The following is a 19,384-nucleotide window of genomic DNA, read 5'->3' as shown; positions in this document are numbered from 1 at the left end:
TGAGAGCTATCATAAACAAGGTAGCAAAGAGGGAGAAAAATGAATTTATAAACTAGAAAAGGGAAAATCTATCGTACTGGAGAGACATGGTACAAGAAGACCTTTGACCAATCAAAGCACCCCTGTGAATGTTTTTTTGACTAGTAGCACCCCTGTGAATGTTGATGAATACGACCTAATTAGTCACATCTTTTATGATTCTGGTTTATCCGGTATCTTAGTCAAACGCTTTGAAAAATTATTTAATGAACAGCATACAAAGGGCACTAGAAGAGAGATTAGTAATACAAATAGTGTTGGAAATGGCATGTACCTCGTAAAATTAGAATTCCTGAAATGAAAGAAGTGATAAATATGATGAAGAAGGAAAAGGTGTTAAGTCCAGATGGTATTCCGATAGAGGTAGGAAAGTTATAAAAAAGGTACGCTTATTATGGGTAACTAAGCTATTTAATTAGATAACTGGAGAAAATAAGATACATAATGAATGGAGAAAAAGTAGTATAGTGCTTATATTTAAGAACAAAGGTGATATACAAATTGTGATAACTATTAGGAGATTAAGCTCATGACCCGCACTTTTAAACTTTGGGAGAGAATAATTGAGGATTACGTCATGACCCTAGTATATCGGAAAAGCAATTTCGGTTTATACTAGGGAGCAGCCACGGAAGCTATCTTTCCTTTTAGCTGATTGATAGAAAAGTTTAGAGAGAAGAGAGATCGCAATGTGCCAACCAGCTGGTTGGTAAGGTCTCTCCTGTTGGTCGTAGCGGAGACTTGGGATCGAATCACGCCTGCACCTGGGTTGGGGGATGGGCTACCCCCTATTGTGTAGCCCTTCAAAAGATTAAAAAAAAGGAGAGATCTCCAAATGTTGGAAAAGAAGGGAATCACCAATAGCCATATAGATCTAATTAAGGATATTACGAAAGTGCAATAAGAAATGTTAGAATACTTGTTGGAGGGACATTAGATTTTGCAGTTGTGGGTCTTTACCAAGGTTCAGCACTCAACTCTTATATATATGCATTAGTCACAACTGAATCGGCTAAACATATTCAAAAAAGAGTTCTCATGGTGCTTGTTGTTTGCTAATGACATTGTTGTAATTGATGAAACTAATGAAGGATTAAATGCAAAATTAAGATTATGGACAAACACCCTAGAACCATTTGGTTTTAAAATAATTAGGACGGAGATAGAATATATATATGATATGTAATTTTAATGATAATAGTAGTGCAAGTGAGAATGCACATGCAAAGCTGGTTTGTTTCCCAGCAGGAAGACTACGTCAAGGTTGGAGGGGAATGTGTAGTGTGCTTGAGGAATTTTTTCTCCATGGAGGTCCAGTATGTTTGGAAACATGGAGCAAGAGCCAGTGATTGTAGCAAAAGCCAATGGACAGTTCAAGGTGATGGAACATTCGAAGAAGGAAAAATGGATTAGTAAGTTCATAATAGAGGTAGGGTTGCAATCTGTTGACTGGAAGAGAGTTGTAGATTACTTGATCTTGAATCTAAAGCTGGAGAGTGAGTTTCTTGTAACTCCCTTTGATAAATGTAAAGCTCTAGTTGATTTTGGGGAGAACAGAGTAGACTTCTCAACAGTTAATTTTCAGACTGATCTGGGAACTATTACAATCTTTAGATGGAATCCTCTCTCTAATGCCAAAAACTTTTCTATTGAAGATGGAGTTCTGGTACGGATAATCGGATTGCCTTTCCATCTTTGGAGGCAAGAAGTAGCAGATGCCATTGCACTGATGTGTGGAGGGAGACCTCCATTCTGTAGTTATTCTCCTGAGCGGAGTGAGGCCTGAAGATATACCAAGGAAGGTGGAAATAAGAGTGGAGGGTGTTTTCGTTTCAATCTGGTTGGCTTCCTCCATTGAAGTAGGCTTGTGGAAGGAAGCTAGAATGGAGGCTTAATGAAGGGATGGGAGAGCCAAAAAGACTGGAAGTTATACTAAAATGGACCAACAACTTTTGGAGAGCCAAAAAGACTTGGGGCATATGGAAAGTCAGAGGCTTAATGAAGGGATGGGAGATCCATCATATGGATGGTCGAACCCTGCAGGAAGGTTCGGCGAAATTTCAAAAAAATTCTTTCACTCCCATCCGGGATTTGTATTCCCCAATTTAGAAATTTGCATTTTCAAGGTCTGTTCTTGAATCCAAAACCGGACCAGGTCTGAAACCATTAGGAAGTGAGAGATGTACCTGATACGAAGTAGCATGAACTCCCAACGCAGGTGTTCACGCCCAATGAAAAGACCAAAGCCCACTTCCACTGAAGATGACACAATGTGTAGTGAAGCAGGATCAGTAGGATGGTTCTTCAGCAAGAATCGAGTAAGGGTTGGTGAGCAATATCAAGAACTGGGTAGGGGTGGCAATAACCGGGGAAGAATTCTGCAGTTTGCTTTTGTGTAAATCTGAGGAATTCGCCCCCTTATTTATAGCCTTCTCTGGATCAGCCTCCTAATCTAATTAGGAGAGAGTTTCCTAATCCAAATCTGATATTTGGATCTGGACTCTTAAATGGATAAGACTTATCTTATCCTTCAGCTAATCCTAATCAGCGCAAAAGCTGAATTCGCCCCCTTTTAATTTAACTAACTTAAGCCCAGTTTGAATTGGGCCTTAAGCCCATTAAGCTTATGTGCTCACTTACTCTTTAATCTGCTGGCCTAGTTGGCTCTCATTGTATGGCGCGGGACCCTAACTCTGATCTACAGTGAACCCCTGAGTCCATCACCATGGGCTCTCAATGGGCCCAACATTTACACAATGGTTCTTGGATCCAGCCACCTTATGAAAACCCAAGAACTGTGGGCAGATGCAAGATTAGCCCATCAGGCATTACCCTCAATGGTTTTACACTTAACCTCTCATCCCTTAATGATCAAACACTGCCCAACAAGAGAGGACCTCTCCCTCGGCTACAAGGTGCAATGCTGCACTCTCTACTCACATGGACCCCGGGAATTAAAACCTTTTGCAAACATTTTGAAACCATAATATATATATGTATAAATATATATTTTGCAAAAACAAATCTCAACGTTGGAATTCAACTGTCGGCAGTTTAGTTTTCCATCAGAGAGAGTCCATTACCTGGTCATTCACTTTGTCCGACAAAGGGGATGATTATGTCACTATGATCACCCACTCAAGTGAATTCTCAGACTGCTCCAACATACCCAAGTTTTGACCTCCTCTAAGGATCTCACTGATTGGCATATCAAAGACAGCCCAATCCAACACCTAGTGCAGTACCATAATCGAGTCTAGGGGTTAGGTGTAATTTTTCAGTTTTGCCCATCTGTCTCCAAGGTCCAAGGCAATACTGGAAATTGGTCCAGTTCAGGGTTTCAAAAAAACCCACACTGCATGTACTTTAGGTCTCACCAGGGTAGCTAAGACAAGCCACCCCAACCAACTTGGTGGGACATCAGTGTCAGCCTTGGCAAGATAGACCTCCCAAGATCTATTCAACGGCTGTGAAGATTCTAAACTAACACGAGTCTCATAAGTGTCCAGTTTTTGGGTAAAAACACAAACATTCCACTTAAAAAGCAAGTTGAAGTAAGAAATAAGGTGGTTGAACCGGGAGTTGAGGTGGGTCAACTTGGTGGGCCAAGTAGTCTTGTGGGGTCGGCTAAGAGCACTGAACCCATGGACCCTGTTATTTCTCCCAGGCCTAGGGTGAGAGGAAATCTTAATTCTGTTGGGCCCAGTTTTAAGGCCATAACTAATAAGGACAAGGTTAAGTCACATGCTCACTAAAAGCAGCATGTGACTAGAGTTGGGGGGGGGGGGGGGTCCAGTCACATGCTCACTTAAAACAACACATGACTGGAGTTGGGGGGTAGGGGGCTCAGTCACATTCTCACTTAAATCTTCACATGACTGAAGTTGGGGGGGTCAGTTGATAGACATTTCTAATCGTCTATCTTCTAAATCTTCACATGACTGGAGTGCACATTCTAGTAGATCTTTTCGGTGGATCCCAACTAAGAGCTTGAATCGGTTGTCGCCTGAGAGGTGGAATCCTAGATGCGTTAAGCGCATTGATTTAGAAAATCTAGAATCTGTAGTTTGGTCTGGAGATGAAAGCAGCAGTGACGATGACTATGAGTCAGATGGAGCCCAAATTCTGGGTAGTCTCGATTTGCAAGCTAAACAAAATCTGATTGAAACAGGGAGCTTGAATACAGAGGTGTTGTACTTAGCAGAAGAAGGGGCTACTGTAGATTTCCCAAGGAAGAACAAAGGGTAGGAGGTGCTGCGTTTGCTGGACAGATCCCACTATCCCATAATGAGGGAGCCAACGAAAAGTATCAGGACGTACAGGACTTAAATGTAAGAGAACAACCCTCTCTTGTGAGCATGGATAAGAAGTCTAGTCCACTGTAAGGAAATGGCACCAATTTCAATCGTATTTGGCAAACAATCTAGTCCTAGCGTTCCTTGTGCTATCCCTATCCAACCAGATACGGATGTCAAATCTGTTTTTGGTTACTAACCAGTGTATTATGCCTGAAACAGAGGTACCAGCATATCCCACCCAGAAGGTACAAAAAGGGTACGATTGGAGGTGGAAGAACGTGGAAGAGTTGGGGAAGGGTGCATTGAAGGGAAGAGTGGGGAAGTAGATAAAATTTGGAGACTGATTTGTACAGAGTTTGAGAATCTCAAACAAAAGGAAGGATATGTGGACAGGTTCAGTGAAATGGTGATGGTTAGGGGAAAGGAAGGGGCTGACTATGATAAAGGAGGATTTCAGACTTCAGTTTTGGAAGCTATTGCTGAGGGAGGTCAGGTTGAAGAGAGGGCCGAAAGGAAAGGACATGTGAAGTCTTATAATAAAAAGAGTGAGGCGGAAAAGAATAAGGAAAAGAAGAAACAATCTGAAGTGGAAAGATTAATTGGTAACATCGAAAGGAATCTAGAGTTTAGTGGTAGAGGTTATAGGAGAAAGGGGATGAACTAAGGGAATCTAGAATAGTTAGCTGGGATATTAGGGGATTAGGGAGTGCAAGGATGAGGAGGGTGATAAAGGATTTACTTAGAAGAAAAAGGCCTTAACATTGTTATGTTACAAGAAACAAAGTTGTTGGAGTTGAACAGAAGATGGGCGAGGAGTGTGTGGAGGTCTAGAGGAGTAAGGTGGACCTCAGCCCCTTCTTGGGGAGCCTCGGGAGGGATTGTCACATTATGGAAGGATGATGTAGTAGAAGCATTGGAGATGTTAATAGGGAGGTTCTCGGTTTCCATCAAATTCAAGATTGTAGAGGATGACTTCACTTGGGTGTTAAGCAATATCTATAGAGAAAGGAAAGGCATGTGGGAGGAGTTGTATGCAATTCAGGGTCTATGGAAAGGTCTGTGGTGTTTAGGGGGGGACTTCAATGTAATACATTTTTTCGAAGAAACTAATAATTCCCAACAAACCATCACAACTAGCATGAGAAAGTATAATAGCTTTATTGCTGATTGTGAGTTAAATGAGATCCTGCTGCTACAAGCTAAATTTACTTGGTCTAACCTATAGGAAACTCCCTTGCGGTCAAAGTTTGACAGGTCTATTTTTAATGTTGATTAGGAGAACTATTGGGGAAACTTGGTGTCTAGAGCTTTGCCTAGGGTAACCTAGGCCTTTTAGGTTTGAGAACATGTAGCTAACCCACCCAGACATTGTGAATAAAGTTAAATTATGGTGGAATAAGGAATTGAGGATAAAGTAGAAAGGGGTAAGATTTCACAAGAACTGCAAAGGCTGAGATCCAAAATAAAATAATGGAATAGGGATCACTTTGGAAGAATTGAGGAGCAAAAAGTGATCTCTAGGATAGAAGAGCTGGACGAAAGAGAAGCTCAAGCTAGAATGGAGGGTGAGAGAAACATGAGGAGACAATTGAAGGATTTAGAAGAGGTCTTATTGAGAGAAGAAATAAGTTGGAGGCAGAAATCGAGGCATAGGTGGATCAAGGAAGGTGATGGAAATACAAAGTTTTTTTTTTTATGATGTGGTAAATGGGAGGAGAAAGAACTTTGTGTCTAAGCTAGAGGTAGGGGGGAGGTTTTCACTAATCAGTATGATATTACTAAGAAGTTTGTGGATCACTTTAAATCGATTTAGAAAAGACCCTTGGATGAGATGTTGGAATTGGAATGGATAGATTGGCCAAATCTGGATGAAGATCAAGTTAGGTGGCTAGAAAAAATCTTTGAGGAAGAAGATGGTGTGGTTGGATGTTTGGTTGTGTCAGCTCTTGTCACTACTCCATCCTAGTAAATGGGGTGGTAAGGAATTTTTTTCCAACTAATAGGGGTATTAGACAAGGGGATCCACTTTCACCTTTTCTCTTTACCTTGGTAGCTGATGTGTTCAGTCAAATTATCACCAGGGCTGTTAGGGAAGATGTGATAGGGGGATGGAGAAAGGCACAAACCAAATTCCAGTAACTCATTTGTAGTTTGCAGATGACTTGATGCTCTTCTGTGGTGGTGGTTTTAGTGAGAAGGTTGGAAACTTGAAAGAAATGATTAAAGCCTTTGAAGTAGTGTCCAATTTGAAAATCAATTTAGAAAAGAGTTGCTTAGCTGGAGTCAATCTGGACTTTGAGAAGGTTGAGGCTATTGTAAATTGTCTTCAGTGCTCAATTTCTACCTGGCCTTTGTCCTATTTAGGGTTGCCATTAGGGGCAAACCCTAGCGAGAGTAGGTTCTGGACCCCAGTCATAGAGAAGTTTGAAAAGAGATTAGATGTCTGAAGAAAAATTACATCTCTTTGGGTGGGAGGATCACCTTGATGAGAGATTTTCTTTGGGAACCGGGAGAAGGTAAAAAAGGCCACTTAATCAGTTGGGAGGTTGTGGGTAGAAGCTACAAAGAGGAAGGAGGATTAGGGCTTGGAAATGTGCTGAAAAAGAAATCAGCTTTGTTAGGGAAGTGGTTGTGGAGGTGGCCTATGGAGCGAGATAGGTTGTGGCATGAAGTGGTGAAGAGTATTCATGGATGCTCAGAGAGTGGATGGGATGCTGGTGCTTCAAGGAGGGCTAACCTAGCAACACCATGGAAAGCAATTCACAAAATTCTTCTGTAGTTCCTTAGTTGTGCTAGGTATGGTGCTTGTTCCGGTATTTCTATTCGGTTTTGGGAGGACATTTGGGTTGGAGATCTTCCCCTAAAAGACCTTTTTCCACCTTGTACTCCGTTTCTTTGTATAAAAAAGAGATGATTTAAAAATTCTTTCCTTCAATTTTAAATTTGTCTTTGTCTTGGGATTTTGGTTTTTGTAGAGGGTTAAGGGAGGATGAAGTTGATTGTTTGTCTTCTCTTCTTGGTCTCCTCAATAAGGTTTGGTTGGGTCCTTTGAAACCTGATAAGAGGATTTTGGTTTCTCGTGGTTCCTTTTTTAATTTCCTTTGCCAAACCTCCTCTCAACAAAGTTCCCCTTCCAAAGAAGTCTGATGTAGGCCGGTTCCCTCCAAGGTCATAGCTTTGTGTTGGGAAGTGTGGCATGGTAAAGTAAGCACGATGGATAACCTACAAAAGAGAAGACCCTTCCTATGTATTTCTCCAAACCGGTGCACTCTTTGTAGATCTCATGGTGATGACTGTTATCACTTATTGTTATCTTGTAGTGTCACTGCAGAGCTCTGGGTTTGGCTTCTATCATTGTTTGGGTGTAGATAGGATATGCCAACAGAAGTAAGTACATCTTTAACCCTTCTATGTTCTACTGGCCCCATAAAAGAGGAAGGAAAATGTGGAGGTGTGCACGAGCAGCCTTGTTATGGACAGTTTGGGAAGAAAGGAATGCCAGGACCTTCCAGGAAAAGGAGAGGAGCAGTCAGGCCTCGGAGGGATTGGTTATCAGTAGCAAGCTATTCCTCCTCCAAGGTAAAGGTAATGACAAGCTGGGTCCCCCCCCTCCTCACAGTTCTTTGAAGCTGAATTTTGATGGAAGTAGGCAGGGCAACCTGGGTCCCTCTAGATTGGGAGGTGTACTGAGGAATGAGGCTGGAGAGGCTGTCTTACTATACATTGGCCCTTTAGGTGTTGGGAACTCTATTCGGGCAGAGCTGTTATCTGCAATACAAGGAATTATTCTTGCAAAAGAAATGGGTGTGGAGCAGCTTCTGGTTGAAGGGGACTCTAAGACAGTGGTGAACTGGTTAAATAGTCCGGAGGATGTCACGTGGGACTACAAGAATGAGATAAAGAAATTCAAATGGCTGACAAGGAATATGTCTGTAACAGTACAGTGGGTTGGGAGATCAGCTAATGTATTTGTTGATGTCTTGGCAAAACAAGGGACAAGCAGGGAAACATTGTTCTGGGTTGAACTGTAATTTGCGCTTTTTAACAGTCATGCACTTTTTTATGTAGTTTTTGTGTTTTCTGTATGGAGAGGCTGCACCTGGTGCCTCTCTAAGGGGATTTTCATGTAACCAATCTTTGAATTAATGGAATATGCTGAGATGGATGTGTGGAAAAATTATAAATGATAGGGTCAGAAATGAAGTCATTCAAAAGAACCTAGGATTACCACCTGTAACACGGATGGTTGGGTCATGTTCATAGAAGAACAACAACAGCACCTGTAACAAGGATTGATCTGTTGCATGTTGAAGGGCATGTATCGAAGTCATTAGAAATAATTAAGTGTCCATAATTTAGCAAAGGATATGACATTAAACAGAATGGAATAGTGAAACAGGATTCACGTTTTTGGCCCCGTATAGTGTGACAATTCCTGGACAATGATGATCGAGAAGATTAAGTATCTTAAATAGGAATCTGTAATTATCTCCTTTTAAGCTTTTAGCCTTCTTCTCTTCATTATATATGTTCTTGTCATATTGACTTTTGTCTTTTTAAAGATAAATAAAAAAAATAAACTTTATTATGGAAACTGATTAAAGAGGCTACATCAGGGTGATAAGCAATCACCCAACAAAATAAACTTCACCCAAGATTTTACTAATCTCCACCTCTTTGTTGAGCACCATTTCCATATCCACTACTCTCTCAATTTTGTGAGTCTCCTATCTATAATTACTTCCTCCTCTGTAGCCGGAGCTGCTCCACCCTCATCGCCTAAATCCTCCCTTTTCACCCTTCTTAACATTCTTCTCTACTGTTTCACTAACAATCTTGGGATCATATCTTCCAACTTAGGCCCTATTTGAATGTTGTCCCCCTCTCCTTCCCCTCCATATTATCTTCTTCCCTAGGCTGTTCTCCCTTCCTTTCCCTTCTTTTTCTTCCTTCGACATTTCCAACTTTTTAATATCAACTTCTCTTACCCTATCTTCTTCTTTTGAGGAAGACGTAGATGAAATGGATAATGTATTGGATAAGGCCCAATAGCTCAAGTCGTGACGTTGGGGGCCATCAGACTCATGGGATTATCTGGCGAGTTGCTAAAGGCCCTCTGAATTCCACCTAGTTCAAAGCAATTGTCCTTGTTACCTGTCCCGCTCGTTTTACATGTTTTATTGCATAACCTAATCAGGTCTAACATGGTACCCGATTTTAATACTTCATTGTTCTTTTGTTTCTCGAGATTATTCTCCTCCTTTTCAAGACCATTTAAAATTTCTAACCTATCCAAGGAATAAATATTTCCTCTTTCCTTCCATCCGTTCTTCCATACCAGGTGCATTTGTCAATAGTCTCCCTTCCATTCCTTTGTTGCCATGGGGCCTCCACCCTGTTGCATCAGCTTCATCTCCAACCTCTCAACCATAGTTGTCAAGGCATCACCTAGGCGACTAGGCGCCCTTGGCTGGGTGCCTCACCCAAACGCCTTGACTTTTAGCAACTAGGTACCCTTCTAGGCAACTAGGCGCCCGCCTGGGCGACTAAGCGCCCGCCTAGGCGACAAAAATGACAAGGCAGGCGCCTTTTATAATGACATTTATATTGATGTGTCTTATTAATGTATGTGTTACTACATTTTATTATATGCTATATATATCAATTATACTTTGTTTTAATGTTTTACTATTGAAATTTAAAAGATCAAAGGGTTTTGAGGAGAGAAAAAGAAAAGGAAAGAGAGGAAAGAAAGAATAGAATAATAAAGTTCTTTTTTTTTCTATTATCTCTCTCTCTAATTAAATTAAACAGAAACTCCATCCTTGTTTTTTTTCTATTTTACTTTCTATCTTGAATATTTATCATATAAAGTTAATAACCTTCTTTAGCTGCTAATTAATATGAATTTGCTCTATTAAATACTTATTATAGTAGTATTATTTTTGAAAATAATGAAATTAATACATGTAAAAGATTTTTTATCTTTTAGATGTAATGATTTGCCACATTTTTAGAGGAAATTTAATGTTCTTAATAAAGATAATTGCTATTTTTTCAATTAACAAAAATGTTGAATGGTATATAAAACTAGGAAACTAGCCAAAAGTCAGTTTTTTATATTATAAAACTTTTATCACCTAGGCGCCCGCCTAGGGGACTAGGCACCCCAATGTCGCCCAGAATCTCCTAGACACCTTGAAAACTATGCTCTCAACCTTCTACCCAAAGTGACGCTTCATGTTCTGTCACGTCCCAGACCTTCGTCCAAACACTATTTGAGATTTCTACCATTGTGGAATCTCCTCCAGCTTCACTTTGGCAATTTCTACCATTGTGGAACTGAGATTCAAGATGTTACAAGACATGAAGACACCTTCAATGTTTCATTCCTTCATCCTAATAAATATCTTTTTAAAAGACAAAATAAAACTATAAAATCATTTTATTTTCAAATTTTCATTTTGAATATGTTTTACATGTTATATTTATATATTTTAATTTGAGATAATTTGTTTTTTAAACATTTATTTAAAATTTTAATTTACATCTTAACTAATATTGTTTAATAGTTTCAATTTTTTATTTTTCTTTCTGCATTTATCAAACTTTGGCTTTTTTTCATTTTTGCACGTTTCTTTGAAAAATGTGTGTCTTGCCTTTTGCTTATAAAATATTGCTGTATTATGATATGATAAGTTCTGATATTGCCTGAGGATTTTGTTCCAGGAGCGATTGCTTGAAGTTGGATGCAGAAGGAACTCAACTGAGCCTGTAGTTAATTCTATTTGGCCTTCTTTTATTCTGGGTGATACCCTTAGGATTGTTTTCCAGAACTTGCTCTTGGAATCAAACGAGGAGATCCTTCAATGTTCAGAGAGGGTTTGGAGGCTCCTGCTTCAGGTTTTTGATTGTTACCCATTTATGCATTTTAGTAGAAGTTGCAATTTTTTTCTCTTATCATCATTATATCATTTTTACCAGTGTCCGGAGCAGGATCTGGAAGCTGCAGCAAAATCATATTTTTCATTTTGGGTAGAGCTTGCAACTACTCCGTATGGTTCGCCCTTGGATTCTTCAAAAATGTTTTGGCCAGTTGCCCTTCCTCGGAAAAGTCATTTTAGAGCTGCCGCTAAGATGAGGGCCGTAAAACTTGAGAATGAATGCAGTGGACAATTTAGTTATGATTCTGCCAAAGGAGCTATTTTGCAAGAAAGAAAGGGTGATGCTTCTGCAAATTTTGTTAAAATAATAGTTGGCACAGATGGTGACAAGTCTGTGACTCGCACACGGGCAGTAACTGCTGCAGCATTAGGCATTTTTGCTTCTAAACTGCCGGAGCGGTCTTTGCAGTATGTTTTTGATCCACTGTGGAAGGATCTAGCCTCTTTATCAGGGGTCCAAAGACAGGTAGGTCCACATGTTTGTTATAATTTATCCTTTACTGGTTTTACACTAAGATATTGATTTTCTACAGGTTGCTTCCATGGTTCTTGTTTCTTGGTTCAAGGAGATCAAGAGTAGGCATGTTTCTGTAAGTTACGGAGTTATGTCTAGTTTTGTTGGTCGTATTAGAGAACGGCTGTTGGATTTGTTGGTGTGTTCCGATCCAGCTTTTCCTACAAAAGACTCACTTCTTCCATATTCTGAGCTTTCAAGAACTTATTCCAAGATGCGTAATGAGGCCAATCTATTGTTTCATAAGGTCAATTCATCTGGTTTGTTCAAGAGCATGTTGGCAGCTACTAAGTTTGACTTGGATACCCTAAGTGTTGATGATGCGATAAGTTTCGCCTCAAAAACTGTGCTGCCCACTGAGGTGGATACTACTGAAAGACATATTCTTGATGATATAGAATCTTCTAAGCAAAGACTTCTGACAACATCTGGCTATTTAAAATGTGTTCAGGTATGCCTCTGTTGTGAGATTTGAAATTTCTCATATTTTTTGTCTAGTAATGGTCAGCAGTTTCTTGTGCTGGTATTTTGATGCTTACATGAAACTAGTACTAATATGTTTCACCTTCCTTATATGCTCTCCTTGCTTGGAACTGTACACAGAGCAATTTGCATGTTACTGTCTCTGCATTGGTTGCAGCAGCAGTTGTATGGATGTCTGAGCTGCCTGCTAAACTCAATCCAATTATACTACCTCTAATGGCTTCTATAAAAAGAGAGCAGGTAACAACTCCACAAGTTCTCTCTCTCTTGTTTCAAATTGTATAGGAATGTGTGCTTTGTTTTTTTAATATTGCTTTTGACCAAATAATGCTAGGAGGAAATTCTTCAAGAGAAGGCAGCTGAGGCGCTTGCTGAGCTTATTTATCACTGTATCACACGTAAACCTGGTCCAAATGATAAATTAATTAAGAACCTTTGTAGTTTGACATGTGTGGATCCTTGTGAGACACCTCAAGCTGCCATAATAAATTCCATGGAGATTATCGAGGATCAAGATCTGCTGTCTTTTGGGAGAAATATCAGTAATCAGAAGACAAGAGTTCATTTGCTAGCTGGAGTGGAAGACAGGTCAAGGATTGAGGGCTTTATAAGTAGACGTGGATCAGAGCTTGCACTTAAACATTTATGTGGAAAGTTTGGAAGTTCACTATTTGATAAACTTCCAAAGTTGTGGGATTGCCTAACTGAAGTTCTCAAGCCTGGAAGTGTGGAAGGGCCTACTTCTACGGATGATCATCGATTGAAGCTTGCAATTGCCTCTGTTAAGGATCCACAGATATTAATAAACAATATCCAGGTTATTATTGTTTCTGATTTCCATGTCCATCACCTTTATTTTGAATGACATTTTGTTCTTTGTTGATTATTCTATATCCATCCTTGCAATTACCTTTGTTCTCGTGGAGTTTAATGTTCTCTATCTTATATATGTGATGCTTTCCAGGTGGTTCGCTCCATTGTGTCTATGCTGGATGATACGCTAAGACTAAAATTGCTCACACTTTTACCTTGCATCTTCGAATGTGTGCGGCATTACCATGTTGCTGTTAGATTAGCTGCTTCAAGGTGTATCACCTCAATGGCTAAGTCAATGACTATACACGTCATGGGAGTTGTCATTGCGAAAGTTATTCCTATGTTGGGCGATTCAACTTCTGTTCATGCAAGACAAGGAGCTGGGATGCTTGTAACTTTGCTTGTTCAGGGTTTAGGGGTGGATCTTGTCCCTTATGCTCCTTTGTTAGTTGTCCCTCTGCTAAGGTGTATGAGTGATTGTGATCATGCTGTCAGACAGAGCGTGACACATAGTTTTGCTGCTCTTGTACCACTACTTCCATTAGCTAGGGGCCTTCCGCCACCAGCTGGTCTGAGTGATGATTTATCTAGAAGTACAGAAGATGCACAGTTTCTTGAACAACTGTTGGATAATTCCCATATTGATGATTATAAGCTTTCCACTGAACTAAAAGTAACATTAAGGAGGTACTTGTTAACCTGTTTGTCTTTTCTGCTACCCATTTTTAACTATATCTGTTAGTCAATTCCCTTTGTTTTCTTACATTGTATCATAATTTTAAGTTTGTTAGGCAAACACAACTCATTGCCAAAGACATAGGACCCTAATGGAAGTCATTTTAGCTACTGGAGAGAAGATATCCATATAATTTAATCCCATACACTTGAGTATAATCCTTGGCAACAAGGTGGGCTTTATATCTCTCAATCGTACCACCAACATATACTTGGTATAAACCCACTTACATCCAACTAGCTCCTTCCTAGAAAGCAAGTCTACAATGTCCCAGAATTGTTCTTATGAAGTGATTCTATTGCAGTTCTTATGGCACCTCTCCATTCTAGTTTAGATAAGGCTTTGGCTACAGTTTTGGAAATGGGTTGGGAGGAAATAGAGGCTAGGAAGGAAAAGTGGGAAGGGGGCAAAAGGCTTTAAGAATAAGCAGTGGGTAGGTCAAGGTTTGGGAAGGTAGGTATTAGAGATAGCAATGTAGGACTTGTCCTCTCTTCAACTAGAGATGGGGGAACATGTGTATGCTTGTGCCTTAGCCGTTGGTGCCTCCTCTAAACAATAGGATGTGTTATGAAAATAGGAGGGTTTGCAGGAGGAGGTGGAGAAACAGGAATATGAGAGTTAGGAGGAGAAGAAGACTTAACCAAGGGAACAGAAGAAACTATAGAAGATTCAACACGAGGTTCAACTATAAAGGACTCCAAGGAGCTCTACCCCTCAGTATGCACAACATGGAAGGGAAAATCAAATCTTCTTTAAATAGTGAGGTGTGAATTTCTAAAAGGTTTACTCGATTGAGAAGTAGGGCACTCTAACATGGATAAAGACATTGGCAAAAATCTGGGAAGAAGATATTCAAGGAAGCAAAAGATAAATGACTCTGGTTTTTATTACAATGACTCTTATGCTAACTTGACTGATTCAATAAACTTGTGCCTTTGGAAACTTTAGAGTTCAGAAGCCATTGAATCCATAATATAGAGACCATCATTCATGTGTCCTCTACCAATCTTTCTCCCCAAAGCCAAATCCTGAAACACACAAGTTTTGGGGAAAAAGGTTATTAAACAATTCAAGGACTTTGTAATGAAACTAATATAGAGAAGACTGATGGACATCTTGAGAACATGGTAAACATCAAATAAGTAAAGGCCCATAGGTAGGGAGATAACTTCCTACCTCGTAATAGTAGGAGAGAATTCATCAACAAGTTTAACTTTACCAGTCATGTGGTTTGTGGACCCTGCTTCAATGATCCAATGTGATTGAGAAGTGAAGTTGAGACATAAAGAGTATGGTACTTAGAAGACCATGCTCAAACTGTTTGACAACATGCCCAAACTGGTTAAATTGATCATGCATGGTACTTAGAAGACCTTTAGATATAGAGCCCATAGGTTGAACTAGAGAGGAGATACTTTGATTTGGTTGTTGCTGACTTTCTTAGTTGCAAAGGAGGCAATAATAGCTGCATTAGGCCTTGTACTTATGCTTCCGTTGGAACTTCTTAGGCTTACCAGTCAAGTCCAAACAAAATTCTTTTGTGTGGCTAGACATCTTACAATGGCGCCACCAAAGCTAATCCCTATCATTTTCACCCTTCTTTTGCAGTCTTCCTACTTTCCTCAGACTGAATCAATGCAAAAACCTCTTCAAGACCTGGAAGCACTTGACCATCCAAAATCTGAACACAGATAGGTTCATAATAAATAGAATTCAGACCTGCTAGAAGCCAAAAAAATTTCTTTCTTAGGAAATCAACTCTCTATAGGCTGGAGCATCTTCCTCACCCTACCAGTTAATAGTCTTGTAATAGTCCAAGTGTCCAACTCCTTCCACATGCAAACCGTGCCGTGACTCAATTTGGAGGTGGTAGATCCAAACAAAATGTCTTTGTTCTGAATATATTTATTTTGCTTGGTCCCAAATCTCCTTGGCTATTTCGGCCCACATAAAATTCTAAGAGTAAGCTGAATTGAAGATGTAAGTCATGACATAATCATATAACTTTTTTGCTCCCACTTCTCATAATCAGCCCCTTCACTAGCAAGTTTATTAGTGTTCCCAATGAGATGCCCCAACTTTCCCTTGGGTCCATCAATCATCTTCACACTCTTGGACCTTTCCTAGTAGTTTAGTCCATCAAGAAGAACAATGGACACAAGTAAACCCATGCTGCCCATTCCACCACCAGAAGCAACTTACCCTCCAGAAGAGTTTGAATTAACAGAACCCTCTGAAGATACTTCTGTAACACTACTTCCAACCTCCTTTGTTCTTCCAAAAGGAAAACAGCAACACTAAATAACAAACACACTCCTTTTCAGGTCAAACAGGCACATGACTGTAACAATTGAAGAAAACAGCACCACTGCTTTCTGGGAGGGTCAAAACTGATCTAAAAAATACTTACTCACGACATGCTAATACTTGCACCATGCAACCACTGCCACTGTAACTCATTAAGTACAGTCTGAGCAAACTTGCTAGAACTCTGGTTTTTATTTCAGCAAATAGAAAATACCAACCCCACATTAAAAGCGAGGTCTGGTCACCTTTCAGCACCTTCTTGAACTATAACAGGCTTCCACAAACACTGTCCAGATTGAACTCAGCAAGAAATTTTCCTTGCAGTCCAACAGAGCCTTCTACATGCTTCAATCTCTTCAGAAGCAACCCAGTAATAAACCTTTCTCTTACAAACAAGGAGGCAAAATGGGAGAGAGAAAAGAGACGATCAATCAGATCTCTAGTCCTTCAAGTTGTTGAAGTGATCAGGCATGAAATATAGAAGAGAGTCAGAAAGAAAGCTACATTCTTTTCTGACAGATTATGCTCTGATACCATGTAATCTGTCAGAGAATATCTAGGGAAAAAAAGAGAAGAAGAAAGAATCATAGAATGTAAGAGATTTGAAAAAGAATCTGTCTTGGTTAAGTGGTGGTGCCCACTTTACCTATTATATTATGATCATTATGAAAATAGTGTTATTTTTATATGCAATTTGAGGTTCCTAAATATCTTTATCCAATCTTGTGTTTATTCTTGCATTGAACCTGGTGATGCATATCTCCTGTTCATTATTTAGAACGTGAAGTGTTATTGAATGGATCGGTAGTTTGGTCTTTGAGGTTTATAATTTTTGTTGCTTCCAGGTATCAACAAGAGGGTATAAACTGGTTAGCTTTCTTGAAGCGTTTCAAGCTTCATGGAATCTTATGTGATGATATGGGACTTGGTAAAACACTACAGGCATCGGCTATTGTGGCATCTGACATTGTAGACCGTCGTTCTTCAATTGATGGCAAGGATCTTTGGTCCCTAATTGTTTGTCCAACTACACTAGTTGGACACTGGGTATATGAAATAGACAAGTACATAGATTCATCTGTGGTGATTCCTCTCCAGTATGTTGGTTCTGCCCAAGAACGGATCTCTCTCCGCAGTCATTTTGATAAGCATAATGTTATCATAACTTCTTATGATGTGGTCCGTAAAGATATTGATTATCTTGGACAGATTCCCTGGAATTACTGCATATTAGATGAGGGACATATAATTAAGAACTCGAAGTCTAAGGTTACTGGTGCAGTGAAACAGTTGAAAGCTGAACACCGTCTTATATTGAGTGGAACACCCATACAGGTTTGTTTTATTCTTGGCATTGATGGTTAAAATGGTTGGGTAGAAAATAAAATGCAATCTTGAAATTCTAGGTTCTTTTTGACAAATATTTAATTTGTTTTTCAGAACAACATATTGGAGTTATGGTCCCTCTTTGACTTCTTAATGCCAGGGTTTCTTGGAACTGAGCGGCAAGTACGTATTGATCTTTACCTTTAATATATAACTTGCTTTTTTTGTCAGTTATCATCTAAATATTTGTTGCATTGATTATATTTCTTGTTTGTTAACAAATGTTCTTTAACAAATAATATGAGAGAATGGCCTGTAACAACAAATTAGAGATCAAGTGAGACATACAAGTAGTGCATTGAGCAACAGTGAGCATGACATTAAAGTTTCAATTCCATAATGAATTTTTATATATTATTAACACGTTTTTTGGGCAATGACCTTGCTGCTTTAGAAATTATTTTGGTCCAATTCTGATGACTGGAGGTGTTACAGGAGGGAAGTTTGTTTATTTTCTGCTACATTACGAACAACTTGAATACTAGAATTGTTTTACTGGAATAGAGTGACGGACAATCAAGAAGCAACATGTTTAAAAAAATGAGTGTAGCTGAAATGGATGCATGGTAAAATTAGAAAGGACAGTATTATAAATGATAGTTGACCCATGTGATCGGACTTAGATGGTGATGATGATAATGACAAAGATTATAAGTATTGTTATTAGAGTCTAGAGAAGACTAAGGAGTGCCGCCAGTTGGTGACAAAATGAGCGACAATTAATTGAGATGGTTTGATTCTACAACTAGTGAGTGACTTGGTTCAAGTAGAAATCTCTAGAAGAGCTAGGGTAAGACCAAGGAAACATAAGTGACGGTAAGAAATCATGTAAATTGTAAAGCTTACATTTGAAAGCAAAACATGGATTATGATTGAGATCAATTGTGGGGCAGGATTTGTGTGGCTAAAATCTAAGTGAAATAAATGATTCTCCATTTCTTTCTAGAAAAATATGCATTTGACATTGGTCTAGTTATTTTACTTTCTAGAGAAATATTCTTTCATATGGCATTCATCCAAGGAGCCTTTTCATCCAATGACTGCAATCTTGGGAGAGCACTGTTGAACCCTATTACCTCATTTGGAGGGACATCAAGTGAGCAAAATACTGTTGTATTGAAGAAATAGGGAAAAAAAAGAAAGAACTTACCTTAACTTTCCCTGAGAGAACCAAAAACACTCGTTGCTGGAGCAAACTTAGATGTGGGGACCAGTTGGTCAAATGCTTCACTTTGACTTTGACAAACTGTTGACGGTCCCAAAAATCCATAAATGTTTACCTCCCTTGATGAAAGCCTTTATGCAGTCTGATTAGTTAGAGGATCACTTCTACACCTCTTAAGCTTCAATATATCCAAAGTGGAAGAAACTTGGATCTAAGAGACCAGGCCTGATAGAATGGAGTTCGATGAGATAACAACCTGGAGAAAATTTCAAAGAGCTGAGGCAAAAGCATTCCTTTTTGAGAGATGAAAAGTAAAGGGGAAGATCACACTGAAGATCAGGGAGTTGCGGAAAGCCATGGTTATGCTGGTTGGGACTGCTGTGATTGAATGGTTCAGAAACTTTGTGGAAAAGGCAATTCAAACAGACACAGAAGCAGAATGGAAAAGTTCCAAAGAAGGAGGTGACTGAAGATACTTTGCTGAAAGAAGATGGAACAAAAAGGGAAGGTTCCTTGTGTTGGTTGAATACTTCGGAAGAGGGAAGAAGCAGCTAGTTTGTATCCCTGAAGGGAAAAATAGATCAAGTTGGAGTGAGTGGTCATTTCTGGGTATTGATGGGGTTGAAGCAGGGGTAGAGTGAACCTTACCCTGAAAAGGAAAAAGAAACTGAAAGTCATTTCTTGGTGAATGGTCTG

At 39.4% G+C, this 19,384-nt stretch overlaps 1 protein-coding gene across 9 annotated transcripts in view; it reads left to right on the top strand.

Moving 5' to 3' along the window:
• RGD3 (ROOT GROWTH DEFECTIVE 3) overlaps positions 1-19,384 on the top strand; it is a 90,089-nt gene that overhangs the window by 55,222 nt on the left and 15,483 nt on the right. For all 9 annotated transcript variants that reach the window (XR_016084714.1, XM_088902291.1, XM_010256753.3 and 6 more), the window contains 8 exons: positions 11,067-11,240; positions 11,322-11,747; positions 11,815-12,246; positions 12,399-12,518; positions 12,613-13,095; positions 13,243-13,781; positions 16,983-17,472; positions 17,578-17,646. Coding sequence is in view for 8 of the 9 variants with exons in the window: in XM_088902291.1 (XP_088758417.1) it covers positions 11,067-11,240; positions 11,322-11,747; positions 11,815-12,246; positions 12,399-12,518; positions 12,613-13,095; positions 13,243-13,781; positions 16,983-17,472; positions 17,578-17,646 (2,733 nt within the window). In the remaining variant the exon portion in view is untranslated. The remainder of the gene's footprint in view (positions 1-11,066; positions 11,241-11,321; positions 11,748-11,814; positions 12,247-12,398; positions 12,519-12,612; positions 13,096-13,242; positions 13,782-16,982; positions 17,473-17,577; positions 17,647-19,384) is intronic.

This window comes from Nelumbo nucifera, chromosome 3 (genome assembly GCF_055504915.1).
Source record: "Nelumbo nucifera cultivar China Antique chromosome 3, China Antique-T2T, whole genome shotgun sequence".
In the NCBI taxonomy this organism is placed as follows: Eukaryota; Viridiplantae; Streptophyta; class Magnoliopsida; order Proteales; family Nelumbonaceae; genus Nelumbo; species Nelumbo nucifera.
The sequence above is the reverse complement of the archived record's forward strand: the minus strand, read 5'-3'. Positions and strand labels throughout refer to the sequence as shown.